The following is a 14,566-nucleotide window of genomic DNA, read 5'->3' as shown; positions in this document are numbered from 1 at the left end:
TTCCACTTGAGCATTAATGGTGTCTTGCCTGCTAATGCTATAATCTGTCATTCTGAATCTGCTTCAACTACTACTGAATCTCTTCAGTATGCACTGAATTTTCCTTCTTTTTATTTCATGGCTGGTAATTTTTTATTGAATGCTTATCATTATTAATTTCATATTTTTGATGCTGTTATACTTTAAATTTGAAGGGTTTTTTCCCCCTCCTTGAATACAGTTTAATTACTTGGAATGTTTTATCATTTCAAGTGTTGCTCTTAAGTATTGTTGGGATAAGTCTGGAGCATTCTTCAATCTAAAGTCATCCCTATACCCCAACCCAAAGCCACCCTTCATTTAAGGCATTATCTTTTGAGGATTCTACTTTATGTTCTGTGTATTATATGCTCTCTCCATATTGGAACAAAATTATCTATGCTCTAAGACATTTTTTTCCTTTCCTGTTATTCCTTCCTCAGTCTTGGGTAATTTCCTCTCTGACTTTTTCTTTTCTTAAGTAGTATTAAATTTTTACTTGACATATAATTAAGTTAAAGATCATGTTGATTCTCAAGTCTCTTTTTTAAGCTTTTTGAAAATTAGTATACATTACCTTTTAGTCTGTTTTAGGCTACAATTTAAACATCTCCCTGTACTGTGTGAGCTCTCAAAATCTTCCCATTTGTAAATCCATGGCAGTTTTTATCTTCAACCTCATGTCATACAAATGCACATATGCCCATATGTAATATTAAGCTAATAAATGTTTCATTTTAAAGTATTATGTATATAGTTTCAGGAGCAACAAGATATACAAGACACTTGGGGAATTCCTGCTAAACTTGAAATAGTATTTTGGCAAGAACAGTTTCAGGGATTGATTACAGCAACCATTCAGAGAAAAATGAAACAGGCTGATTCCTGGGGCTGTTGCCAAAAGAAAATGAGAATATTGAATGCTGGACCAGATCTCAAAAGTGATCCTTAAGTCTAAATGACAATGTTTCTCATTATCAATTTTTGAAAATTTTAAGATGATTAACTAACTGGGATTTAAAATATATCATGATGATGGACCATCATTTTTCTGGGGGAAAAAAAAAGACTGGAACCAGAGCCTTAACCTCATTATTATAATTTAACCCATAACCTGAGCTCTCTATGCAAACAGTTCATATGCTTTGCAGATTAATCATGGACTAAGAACTTCCTTTGGTCATGCGTATTCTTCCAAAATGTACATCCCGCATGCTCCATTTCTCAATCAATATAATTATTCTTGGACAGATAATATCTTTATTATTAAAAAATATCAAGCCAAGAACTGGCTTCATGAAGTGAAAGTATTAAAATATTAAATGAAGTGAAAGCGAAGTCAAGTGAAAGAATTCAACTAATAACAACCCATAGTTAACAAAGGAAACCAATCTTATACACATTGTTTAGAATGGGTTTTTCCTAATTGCTGATTAAGGTGAATTAAGCTTTATCTTGAATTTATGACATTAATAATTCACTGTGAAAATGGTGATCTCTAAGGCACTTTCTAATTGTGGAATATTATTCTGTCTTATTTAACAAACATGACTAATGACTTCTCACTACACGTGTTTTATAGACTACAATTCTGCCTTTTCCTACTAAAGTAATTGTTTCAACTGTTGTCATCATCCAAAGGTGCCACCACTTTTATTTGTTTACCAGATTGTAGGAGGATCCTGGCCCATTACCCTTGACCTAGTCAAACCTCTACAAAAGACTTAATGATGCTATTTAGGATGCATTTCCTTGCTGCTTTGTGCAGGTGGCTTTCTCATTGTTGCATAGACAGTAATAGGAACATCAGTTATTGTCAGGCAATGACTTCCAGGGCATCTTCGGAGTTGCCTACAAAAACAAAACAAAATATATGTAGTTAAGATACTAAAAAGGAAATGTTTTAGAATGTCAAAATTTAAGCGCATAGTTGCTTTATATTATTTAGTTTTTAAATGTCACAAAATAATTAAAATATAATGGCACTGATAAGGTAGACATTCTAGACTTTATGTTGCAAATTAATTCATAAATACAAATTCATAAAAGATGTTCACTTTTAAAGATGTGCAGTAATTGCTAAATAACAACAAAAGAGGAAGGAGTGCAAAGTTTTAAACTATGGCAACTCATTCATGTATGTGCCTAAAAATTATTTTAGTGGAATGATTTAAAAACTATAATACTCTTAGAAAAGCATAAGATAAATGTGCTATTTCACATACTTTTCAGAGAATCACATACTATTCACTTTGAAAGAGTCTTCCAATGCTATCTAATCCAAAAATACATGTAGTGTTTAAATTCCCTTTCCAACATTCCTACTAAATAATCACCCCAGCTTTAAACATTTCTAAAGACAGGTCAATACTTCCCAAAGTAATCTAGTCCATCTTAGAATAAGTCTGATTTTTTTTTTAAAGATTTATTTATTTATTCATACAGAACTGGGGTACAGGCCAGAGATGCGGAGGGTGAGAGGATTCACCAGAGACAGAGCGGGAAGCAGAACAAGCAGATCTATGAAGTACACTGCTGAGGGGAGCAGCGGGCGTCAGGAGAGATCTGCCTCGCCATGTGGTCGCCTCCGGGGCAGGCGGGGATCAAACTCATGCGGAAGTGGCTTTAGTTTCTCAGTGCAGTGCTTTAACCCGCTGCGCCACCAGGGAGGGCCCAGAATAAGTCTGATTTTTAAGTGCCTATTTATTACATCTAAATCTGTGTTCCAAAAATCTCCAAAATAGTATTTGACATTTTGCTATGATAAGCAGTAGAAAAATGGAATAAATCCTTTTAAAGCTTTCTTTAATTTACAAAAATTGTTTTATTTTATAGAATCCCTATACGCTATAATTCTCAGTTCAAATCAAAGCCAAAGTGACACCAAAGCTGAGCACTGAGTCCTCTTATATTTGTAGTCTTCATGTTTTAAACTTTAGCTTCTTGAAATGGATGTTATCTAATCTTGACTATTAATTTAAAAGAGTAGTCAAAGTTACCAAAGAATATGAAAGAATTGGTTGCCGTTAGGATTTATAGATGTGTGGAAAACAACAACAACAACAACAACAAAAAAAAAAAAAACCCACAAACTGTGCTAAAAAAATAATTTAAAAAAAGCTCCTCAGTTATTCTCTTGGTAATATCTGCTAAAGCTTGCATTGATGATAGCTATTACAAGTTTTATCAGTAGTCATGATAAGTCATGTCACCTGGCTGGTGACAGCTCTTTCCCGTTACAGGCAGCACTGGAGCTCAGCCCAGGTTCCAGCCCAATTGAAGAATCTCCTCCTTCCACTGGAAACCTCCGTTGCTGGGTTCCAAACCGAAAAGGCATAATTCACCGAAAACCTAAATTAGAAAGGTAAAATGGTGGGTAGAGAGGGTAAGTTGGCTTCAATAGTTGTGTGGGACTTTTTAATTACTATTTCATTGTTGTCACACAGAAATATTCTCAAAATTACATTTTTAAAATATCTACAAAAGCATCTAAATACTGTTGCACAACTGTCCCTTACATATAACTTTACTTTTCACAGCAAATACAAAATATCCATTAGATGATAAAAGTCAACAGTATCCTAAGGTTAACATAATTCAAGTGCATTCCTGCTATGTGAAAAAATTTCAGTTTGACTTCACATGGTTGTCGCAATGAACAAGCTTGAGCCCCTACTCCCCTCCCCTGCGGCCTTTACCTGAGTCCTTCCTTTATAATATAGCTGAGTTTCACACCCACCATCATATCTTCAGTGAATCCTTCTATTCCTGATAATCATTCACTCCCTCGCCTCTCTACTTTTACAGAACATTAGTTAAAGTACCTTAACATAGTTGAACTAACCTAAGTTTAAACCCTGATTTTGGCCTCTCCCAACTATCTGACCTTAGGCAAGGTACTTTACTAAACAAGTTTCCCCAAGATAAATAAAAAATAATACTACTATTTACTGCAGGAATAATAGTGAGGCCTAAGCAAGATAATACACATAAAGGGAGGTACCTAATATTAGGTGTTTAATTAAATGTTATTTCTATTCAGCAGATACTAATGAACATTATTTTATATATATGTATGTATGTAAATATATATATGAACATGTGTGATAAAATATACACAATATACACAATGAGATACATATACAAATATACACAATGAGATACATGCAATATACAATATATTGAGATACATACAATATACTGTTACAAATACATACCCAGATGCTCACAAAGTCATATAAAATAATTTCCTTCTGACCACTATTATTTCTGCTTGGAACTCTATCCCACCCTACTGCTTCCATTCTTTACTTATTAGGGCCAACATTGTTCACTACGTCTGAATTTATCTTTTCATTCCTAAGAAAAGCCATAATCACCCCATTCCCCCTAATATGTAAGTTTTCACAATACTCTATTTCTGCTTTGTAAGTAACATCATCTCTCTTTTAGGATTTCTCAACCATGACATTACTGACATTCGAGGTCAGATAATTTTTTGGAGAGGAAGAAGGGTGTCCTCTGCCTTATAAGATGTTTGCAGCATCCAAGGCCTCCACCCATTACACCAAATAGGACCCCCCACAAAGTTACAAAAGTCAAAAATGTAAGCAGACATTGCCAAGTATTCCCTGGTGGGAAATGGGCAATAAATATCCTCTGTTAAGAACCACAACTCTAATTTTTTGTAAAAGATCTTGGTTAATTATTGTCCACTCCACTCCCATCCTATGATTGCCTTTGTCTCACTGGCTGAATCATAAATATCTAGAACAATATCTGGTACACAATAATAACTCTATTTTAATTGAGTTTGCTGTCTCTAAGGACAGGGAAAAAAAAAAAACAAAAACTGTCTGAGAACTATTTCTTATGCCTAGTGTAATATTCTAAGTCTAATGTGTTTATTGTAGAAATGATAAAACTAACTTAAGAGTTTTAGGAATTTGAAGAGTATATAATGGTTTCCATAGACCATGTATCAATTATCAAAGAAAAAGTATTATCTTCAATGACAAGTTAGTAAAAGCACAGTAAAGTCTATGATTTAAAATAACTATCTTATGTAGATACTATGTGTTAGCTAACTTAAAAAGGGAGACATCAACTTACCAAAATAGGCCGAGTTTGATTCCTGTAGGTGAATAAATCAATTGCTTCTACTGACCTTCCATAGAAGACTGGAATTGCCAAAGGAATGATGATCAAATGTTCCAGTGACACCCAGAAATTATGACATCAGAAGATTCTTTCACATAATTTCCTACCTGCTAAATAATAAAATATTGTGGTTTACAGCTATAGCAACAAGAGGATACTTACTCCAAAGTGTAAAGGTTTTATTCTTGCTCTCGCTGCATTGTTTATTTTCTTATATTGAATATTTTAATCCATGAAATAATTTATTTTTATCTACTCTTGACCTATAATTTACTGAATCCCCAGGAAATCAGACAAAATTCTTCTCACTTCGTATGATATTTTCTTCACTACCTTCTACTTTTCCTTAATAATCTAAGTCAATCCAGTTTACGTTTGTGTTCATCCTACTCCAGCAGCCTCAAGCTGTATCTCTATAAATTTCTCTACAGCTCTTCCTATGTGGGATTCTTTGTATGTGCTAATGCCTGGACTACCTCTTTGAAGTCTTCTAATTCCTCAAAAGATTCAAAATCCCCAAGTGACAGAAATAATCACATTTGAGAAAGGAATAATATACCTTGTGCTCTCCTATTCTGTCCTCTGAGATTGTGTTCTGTACATACCATCTTTGCCAAAGGAATGATGTTCCAGTGACACCCAGAAATTATGATATCAGAAATTTTTTCACTTCCTTTCCTACCTGCTAAAATATAAAATGTCTCAATTCTCAGCAACAAGCTGAAACTCAGGCTTTGGGTTGTCCTCCCTCGCCCAATTTCTGTGTCAACCTCACTTATACATTTAACTGTTAAACCAGAACATTACTCTCCAGGTAGCCATTTTTTTTTTCTAATTTTCATAGCCATCACTTAACTGTTAAGTGGTAGTGCTTCTCTTAGATTTACTAGAAAATCTTTTTTTACTATCTACATTTCAGACATTCATATGACTTGTTACAGAATATTGTCACTTAACAATATTAAATTAACAGTAGACAAAATCTTACACTGCCTTCTTTTTCCTATGAGGGTGTCATCTGTGACTGGTTGATAACAATTTTAACTCAGAAAACCCACCTAACTGTGTCATAGTCAGATGAACTGAATAACTGCTGGCCATTGTTAGCTAATATTTCACTAGGATCTAAACATTTGATGCTTAGGATGGCAATATTTTTTAAAATTTACATTTTTGAGCAGAGGTAGCCATGGAAAATGATTTTGTTATCAGAATTAAGTTTGAGTTTTAACAGCACAGTAACTAATACTTTAAACAAATCACTGACAGTTTGTCTGTAAGCTGGTATGTATTCCTACATTATAACTGTTTTGAGGACTACAAATAAAATATATAAAACCAACATGTCATCACAATTTAATCAGCACTAATTATTCCATGCAATTCTTGAAATCAGAGTATTAAGTCAGTATTTTACTTTTTACTCATTGATAAATCTTTAAATTTACAAAATAAAGTACCTACATGTGGAATAATCTTAACTTACCCTAACTTTACTTTTAACTAGTTATAGGAAAAACATTTTTAACTAGTTTATATGACACAAGTTATGCCAAATTCATTTTTTACGGGTGAGACAATTAAACAAATTCTTAATAATGAAATAGTATTTTTAATGGGGAAACTTTCCAGCACTACAACCAAGGATAGATGAATCAGAATAACAAAAATAACTTGACTCTCCAACAGATGAGAAATAAGCATAAATGGTGAAAAAAAAGGTAAAATCTCTAAATAGTCCTCATAAGCCTGAAAATAAGTCTTTTACCCTTAGGATATTGATTCATGAGATTCAGAAAAAGAGTGATATTTGAATCCTTTATCTTTGTTTCCTAAGATACAGATTTGTTTTAAAATTAATTCATACAACAAATATTTATTGAAAATCTACCATGAGCCAGGTATGTGTTAAGTGCTGAAGACAAAACACTGAGTGAGACAAACAGTATTTTTCCTAGTGAAGCTTACAAATTATGGTAGGGTATATACTAGACCAAGGATATTAAACCTCTATCTAAAGGACAAATAGGCATTAACTAGGTGGACATGGTTGGAAGGCAAAGACAGAGACAGGTGGCAAGGAGGCAAAGAATGAAAGAGGATGTATAAAGGCCACTTGCATGTAAAGAGAATAGAAGATCTGAAAGACCAGCAATAACTATAACAGAGTAAATAAAAAAGAAATTGGTGAGAGGCAAATAGAGGCCTTTGTTTTATCACAAAACTCTGACAACCTAGAAGGTATATAATTTACTGATGATCTTCAGTGCCAGGTGAAGAGGTTGAAAGACCGAATGTCAACATTAATTACTATTGGCTGTGTCTGTCAAATTATATGAGAAAGAAATGGGCTTAGCAATGGTAGTGTGTAAGCAAGAAAAAAATGGAAGGGCATCCAAAAATTCAAGTTATATTTAAATGACAATTTGGAAAGCTATCAGAACATGATTTTCTAGGAAGATATTTTCCCCACTCAGAACTATGTATCGTTTTTTCAGTCTTCCAGTACTGAATGTGCAACAGATGACTTGTACATATCAAATGCCTACTTTTAATTTCATCAGATTCTAAAGTGTGTAATCGCCCGGTACCGTCTATCTGGCGTTTCTTTGGGCTCAAATGATCCTGTTGATTTAGAACAAAGGGATGGCTGGGTAGAGATAATAACGCAGCAAGCAGAAGAATCTGAATAAACATTATTTGATCCGCCGCCCAGAGACTAAACTTCCGACATCCCGCGAACAGTTTCAAGACACACTTTTTTAAATCCCACGTCAAAGTCTAGTTACCCGCCAGTTACCCCGGCCTCCTGAGCTGCGGACGCTCAAAGATGTTGACCAGGCAGTTAAGAGGTGCGGCCAAGGGCCCGGTAGCTATGGTAACGATGAAACGCTAGGGCACTCTTGGCCGCCTTCGAACGTAAAACCTTAACCCGAACCTGGAGAGAAGCGCTTAGCGACGGCGGCGACTTGCGGCAGCAGCTTGACTTACGGCCGCCCCGCCCTTCGCACGGCGCCGTTGGTGGGAGGGGCCAACACAGGCGGCGCGCCCCTTCCAGAGCCCCGGCGGGCGGCGCTGCAACATGACGCAGTCGGTGGTCCTGCAGGGTAAGCGGCGCGGGGAGGGTGGGGCCCGGTCGCCGCCGAGCGGAGCCGCCTGGTCTCCCGCCTCATGTGTGTTCTCTTTCCTTGGTCACAGTCGGCCAGTGCGGAAACCAGATCGGCTGCTGTTTCTGGGACCTGGCGCTGAGGGAACATGCCGCGGTCAACCGGGTATCACCGCGTCCCCAGCCCTCCAGATCCCCCTCGCCTGTTCCGGAGTCTCTTGCAACAAAAAAATAAGAATTACTGTTTTTTTCTGACCGATATGAGTTATATGGAATGTTCTCAGAGAAGTATGCGACCGTTAGACACTATAGACTAAAAACCAGATATCTTAGCTGTAAAGTTCCCTAATTCCAAAGGGTTAATTAACCTCTAAATTATCAAGATCTTCACAAAAAGAGCGATGAGATTGGAAATGTGAAAGCATGTTGTAAAACAAGCTGTAGATGTGGTGACATATTCTTAATTTAACCAGTGGGCATTTAAAATGAAGCCTAGGCATACAAAGAAAGCTCTCCTTTGAGCCACCTGTTAAACCGTCCCGTGGGGAGTCCTTTCTTCTAGTCTTAATCGATAGATCACAGTATTTGTTCTTCTCTAGTTTGAAAGAACCAGCCTAAGCATTTATGCCTTTTGATCATAGCTACATACTAGCCTTTCTAATACTGTAGTATTATTAAATTTGAAAGGATTTCATTTCGGAAATAGAAAAAATTTAATAAAATGCTATAAACATTTTTTTTCTTTTTAGAAAGGAATTTATGATGAGGCAATAAGCAGCTTCTTTAGAAATGTGGATACCAGGTAAGATAGGATTAAAGTCTTTAACATAGTGTATAGATTCTTTTCATGTCAACAGATTGAGGTAATTTTTCAAAGAACATTAAAAACAACTGAAAATGTAGATTTGACATAATGTGAAAAAGATGATTTAAGTTTTTCTCATTCAAAATATAGTCTCGTTATTTTCATATCACTAATATTTTCACATTCTACAGAGCAGGACAACAGGTTTCCTTTTTAACGCCATATTTAAGGAACAAAAATAAACTTTAATGTTCCTCTTTTTAATGTGACCTTGAAATAAAGTTCCATTATAGGAATGCTGAAAATTTCCCTGAGAATATCTTGCTAATCAGTAATGACCAACTTTTGAAAGAAAAATACATTGTATGCATTTCTATGATATTTTTTGTGGTCAGGGATATTTGCTCTTTAATATAGTGCTGAGAAGGAGAAAGGTAGTTGTCATTACTTTTATTTAAAAAGTATGTGTATCACATACCTTTTTGCTGAAAGTAATTTGACATTAAGTTCATGTATTTTCAAAATGCTTAATTAAACTGTGGTGGTTTTGAACTTAAAAAATACATGCTTAATATCCAGCTCTTGTCTGATTTACTAAAAATTCCAGTTCTGGTTTGTATTAGTTGGTTGGGTATTTGAAACTGTCTCCTAGGGAAGTTCAATCAGTCCCCACTTGTTTGGTGAATTCTAGTCTTACCCTTGGGCTTGCAAACTGAGACACTTTATTGACACCTGAGAATAGGTTCAATACACTCCAGAATAGGCAAACCAATCTCAAAAAGAATGAAGGCTTAAAAAGCAGAAAGCCAGTATAGAAACGATAACTTTAAAAAAATAAGATGTTTACTTTCCTTCAAAGTTAGATTCATTTTTTTTAGGAAATCAATCTGGAAATTAATAGATGGTTGCTTGGTGACTACGGAATCAAACTCAGGAAAGTTAGGCATATTAACCTTAGTGACTAATTCATTATCTTTATTTTAATGAGAAATGTCACATAGACTAAACTTCTTGTTCATAAGCTAGAATATCCTCACTACTAAATACTTTGAAGAGACTCAAATTTTCCTTTGTTATACTTCCTTTTAGGTGTTTCACTTCTGACTAATTCTTCTTTCATCCCCTCCATTCTTTATGTCCTATCCTTTCACTGAATATAACATTGAAACTCAGCATAGGAGCTGTTTTCTCTTAATAAGGTAACTTTACATAACTGTACTCTTACCTACCCTGTTTGTTATATAATTTAACCTGAGCGCATTCTTGCTTCCTCAGTATCAAGTTTGGGAAAATGGGAGAAGAGGATTCTATCTTGTTCTTTCCATGTACAGTTGGCACATGTAGATTCATCTTCTCAAGTTAGTACAAAAAACCTTTTTCAAAAACAAGACTACATACTTGTATATACTTTCATATCAACTTGAGGAAATGATAATACCTTTCTTATATATATGAGAATTTTCAGCAGTGGAGGATAAACCTTTTCTGTAAAGGGATAGGTAGTAAATATTTTCAGTTTTGTGGACCATGAAGTCTATCAGAGCTACTCAAAACTCTTGTAGGGTATAGATAATATGTAAAGAGTGGCATGGCAGTGTTCAAATAAAATTTTATTTAGGAAAACAAGAACTTGGTCATACTTGACCTGCAGCCCTTAGTTTACCAATCCCTGTAGCATCTCCTGTGCTCATTTACACTCCTCATCAGGGTGCAAAAAGTAAGACATTGGCATCAACTGTGACTGATCCTTTTTATTAGAAAAGCTTCCCAGAATACCTCCCCAATATTTCATTACCCAAAAATAGACTGCATGGCCAGCTCTAACTACGAAAAAACGCTAGGAAACTTAAGTACCTCACTTTATCAGTTTGATACTAGGTAGGCAGGTTTTATTATGTAGATGGAAATTACCTTTATTACCTGATAGCATTATTACCCATGGATGCTCTTAATGATTTTTTCTCATTTTTTATCTTTCAGAGCTGTTGGTGATGACAGCAGCATTTCTAAGGGGAAAATTCGTTGTTTAAAAGCACGAGTAAGATATATTTAGCATTTTTTCTAAATCTTTCAGAGAAAACTTGTATCTGATAAATAATAAAAGGAGCTTTCTTGCCACTAAGGACCTGAATTACATACAAATACAGGTTTGTCGGGGACCAGCCCCAACTTTGGTTCGGTCCTGAAGAGGGCAGAGAAAGCATTAGCACTGAGGTTCTGTGAAAGAAAAAGTGAGAGACAGCACACTCCAAAGCTTTGAGAAACTGCTCTGTTTATTGCCCAGGTTTTTATATGGTAAATTTTGGCATTATTACTCAATACCCATCATGACCACATATTTTGATACAAAAAAAAATATGAAGCATTAGATGATTGATTACACTTCTCGGGAAGGAGGCAAAACTTTACAGTCATTTTTACTATATCAGAGTAATAATTTATAATTAATTATATCCCAGAAAGCCATACTTAATCATTAGAAACATCGCCATAAAAAACAATCATTTGTTACCTAAAAAACATCAAGTTACCATTACTAAAACTTGCAAAGGTCAATATTGTTTTCCCATAAGAGTCATTACAGTCTTGGCTCACTAAGCAACTGGATTCTGTGGCCCAGCAAATCAAATAGTTAACATGTTTTGAATCTTTTAGCAACACAAGAGTGGAGACCATGCACCTGTTCACTGAGAAGGGAACTTCCTTGAAGCCAGTTTGACCCATTCTTCGCGACCAGGTCCATGACCAGGTCAAACAATCTGTGGGGAACTAGGCGCAACATAGGTTGATATGTCGTTTGAAATAATGGGAGATTTATTTGCATTGGTGTTATTCCCAATATAAAACATGGATCCAGGCGCCCTCCCTGGTGGCGCAGGGGGTTAAAGCACAGCACTAAGAAGCTAAAGCCACTTCAGAATTAGTTTGATCCCCGCCTGCCCCGGAGGTGACCCACATGGCATGGCAGACCTCTCTGACCCGCCCACTGCTCCCCTCAGCAGTGTACTTCGTTGATCTGCCTGTTCTGCTCCCCACTCAGTCTCTGGTAAATCCTCTCGCCACCCCTGTATCTCTGGCCTGTACCCCAGTTCTGTATGTACAAATAAATAAATCTTTAAAAAAAAAAGGATCCAGCCACATTACAGTAAATAATTATCATAACCATTTTATGTAAGACAACCTAAACAAAAATACTTCTAGTCAGTACCCCATATTTAGACTTAGTGTCATGCCAACAACACTTTTATTATGTGATTGTTTTTCTACAACAAACTGCTTTATTCAATTGTTGATCAGTAATTATTGGTGGTAACAAAAAAGAAAGGCAGATTAGATACTTGGAAGTAACATAATAAGAATCAGTCTGGGAGTAGTAGCTGAAAGAATGAACAGTAATAGTATGGTGGTGTCTGGGAACCAACTCCTTGTGGCTGATCTCTGATGTTTGTAGAAAACAAAACATAAGGCAGAGACCATGTACTTGTAGACTATCGACAGTATTGATTACCACTAGATATACTGCGTCCTAATCCAAATCATAGACAAAGAGATGCCAACATATACTACCCCACTCCCAATTTTTTAAAAATATTTTTGTTTATGCGTACAAGAACTGAGGTACAGATAGAAGTGCAGGGGATGAGAGGATTCACTGGAGATAGAATAGGGAACAGAACAGGCAGGTTGAAATACATTGCTGAGGGAGGCAATGGTCGAGACAGGAGAGATCTGCCACACCAGATGGGTCACCTCCCTGACGGATTGAACTCATGCTGCACTGGCTGTGGATAGCTTCACAGTGCTGTGCTTTAACCCATCATACCACCAGGGAGGGCCCTCCACTCCCATTTTGATCCTTTTCCTACCACCATCAGTAAGCAAGGTAGAAGGTGGAGGAAACACTTGAAAAGGGTAAGTTAACGTGTTTCTATATCCTTTGACTTGTCCTGAAAGGTTGCCATTGACCTAGGAGTGCTTGCTATTAATGTGGCTTTGATCATTGATATCTAGCCTTCCCAAGATAACTTGGTGCTTTGATTTCTCCACTGTGCAAATATCTTAGGCTAAGAAACAAATACTTCTAATTTTAATTTCCCAGTTATATATTATGTCAGGGTCTTGATGTTAAGTGACTAACACAGTGATGATTCTATCAAAACATTTCAGTAGAGATGTATCAGTTAGTATGCTGCGTGTTACCTCCTTTGCCAGATTGCAAGATAATTGAGAAGGGATTTATGTATATTTAATCTTCCATGTTTCAAAGAACAAGGCCAGTATAAACAACTTTTCTTTTTGTGATCTTACACAATTTGTAGTACTACAGTTTTCCCATATAGTGGTGTCCCTCTTATGTGATTGTTTAGGTGTTTAAGGTAAAAATTGTATAAAATCAGTAATATCCTTGAAAAATCTCTAACTACTACTAAACAACCCTATATAATATATGTAAAGCATATATATATTGTTATCTAAAATAATACATTTGTAAAATAATTTTATATCCTTTCAATATACTGCTATAATATACTAATATACTGTATATTATACAATTAGGAATATTCTTTAATATACTATGATTTATATGATTTATTTTTATTGCAAAAAAAATTTTTTTCAGTTTTGCTCTTTTTATTTATTGGGCTTTTTTTTTTTTTTTAAAGAATTATTTATTTATGCATATGGGACTGGGGTACAGGCCAGAAGTACAGGTACAGGGGCAGTGAGAGGATTCACCAGAGACAGACTGGGGAGCAGAACAGGCCACTTGGCAAAGTACACTGCTGAGGAGAGCAATGGGCGGGTCAGGAGAGGTCTGCCATGTCATGTGAGTCACCTAGGGAGCGGGGATTGAACTCATGCTGAAGTGTCTTTAGCTTCTAAGACTTTAATCTGCTGCATCACCAGGGAGGGCCTATTTATTGGGCTTTTTTTCTTTTATTCACTGTAGAAAATATGGTAAGCAAAATACAAAGAAATGGGTAGAGGGCATATAATATTGCTAACATTTTACTGTATATCCCTCCCATCTTTTCTTTCTGTAGTTAATTTTATGTTCTCATTTTCTTTTTAGTATAAGTTATTGCCCATGAAACTAATGATGAGTTAGCTATGAGGTACTTGGTGTAAGAAACCCTTTGACATCTATCCACGTAATACTAAGGTTACTGGTTGTAATTTTGTTTTAAATTTTTAATTTTAATTTGGGGATTACATTTTTAGTTCTTCATATGTATACATATTCCTTGAATTGTGCTTCATTGAGTACAACACAGTTATTCCTAGTGAATAAAATATATTAATGCCCCCTTTATTTCTTGAGATTAAGTTTGCTTTCTAGGAAATTAACAATTACATTGATACATGAATAAAAGCATTCTTAGAAAATCAGGTGAGGGGATTAGTCAGTTCCTATCCTTTATTTTTGTCATTTGAAATATGATGAAAATTTGGAATCTATCTTTTTTTAAAAAAAA

At 35.5% G+C, this 14,566-nt stretch overlaps 2 protein-coding genes across 10 annotated transcripts in view; one reads left to right on the top strand and one right to left on the bottom strand.

The window, feature by feature from the left end:
- Positions 1-1,085: 1,085 nt before the first annotated feature.
- On the bottom strand, positions 1,086-8,132 carry FAM229B (family with sequence similarity 229, member B). 3 transcript variants are annotated; one of them, XM_012720558.1, is made up of 4 exons: positions 7,968-8,132; positions 5,131-5,288; positions 3,231-3,369; positions 1,086-1,869 (listed from the first exon to the last, which is right to left on the bottom strand). In XM_012720558.1, the coding sequence occupies exons 3-4, from the start codon at positions 3,353-3,355 to the stop codon at positions 1,752-1,754; spliced, it is 243 nt and encodes an 80-aa protein (XP_012576012.1). In that variant the 5' UTR covers positions 3,356-3,369; positions 5,131-5,288; positions 7,968-8,132; the 3' UTR covers positions 1,086-1,751. The 3 variants fall into 3 exon arrangements, with proteins under 3 accessions (XP_012576012.1, XP_012576007.1, XP_004673839.1); XM_012720553.1 differs by having other exon boundaries at positions 5,131-5,285; XM_004673782.2 differs by having other exon boundaries at positions 7,979-8,132.
- Positions 8,133-8,213: 81 nt separating this feature from the next.
- TUBE1 (tubulin, epsilon 1) overlaps positions 8,214-14,566 on the top strand; it is a 15,082-nt gene continuing 8,729 nt past the window's right edge. For 3 of the 7 annotated variants that reach the window (XM_012721227.1, XM_012721252.1, XM_004673781.2), the window contains exons 1-4: positions 8,214-8,285; positions 8,377-8,450; positions 9,034-9,086; positions 11,070-11,127. In XM_012721227.1, coding sequence (XP_012576681.1) covers positions 8,261-8,285; positions 8,377-8,450; positions 9,034-9,086; positions 11,070-11,127 — 210 coding nt within the window. In that variant the 5' untranslated portion in view covers positions 8,214-8,260. Of the gene's footprint in view, positions 8,286-8,376; positions 8,451-9,033; positions 9,087-10,068; positions 10,289-11,069; positions 11,128-14,566 lie in introns of those variants that run through there. The other 4 variants (XM_012721142.1, XM_012721191.1, XM_012721277.1 and 1 more) reach the window with 4 other exon arrangements.

This window comes from Condylura cristata, unplaced genomic scaffold (genome assembly GCF_000260355.1).
Source record: "Condylura cristata isolate star-nosed mole 26May11 unplaced genomic scaffold, ConCri1.0 scaffold00001, whole genome shotgun sequence".
Lineage (NCBI taxonomy): Eukaryota > Metazoa > Chordata > Mammalia > Eulipotyphla > Talpidae > Condylura > Condylura cristata.
This window is presented reverse-complemented; position numbering and strand designations above follow the sequence as displayed.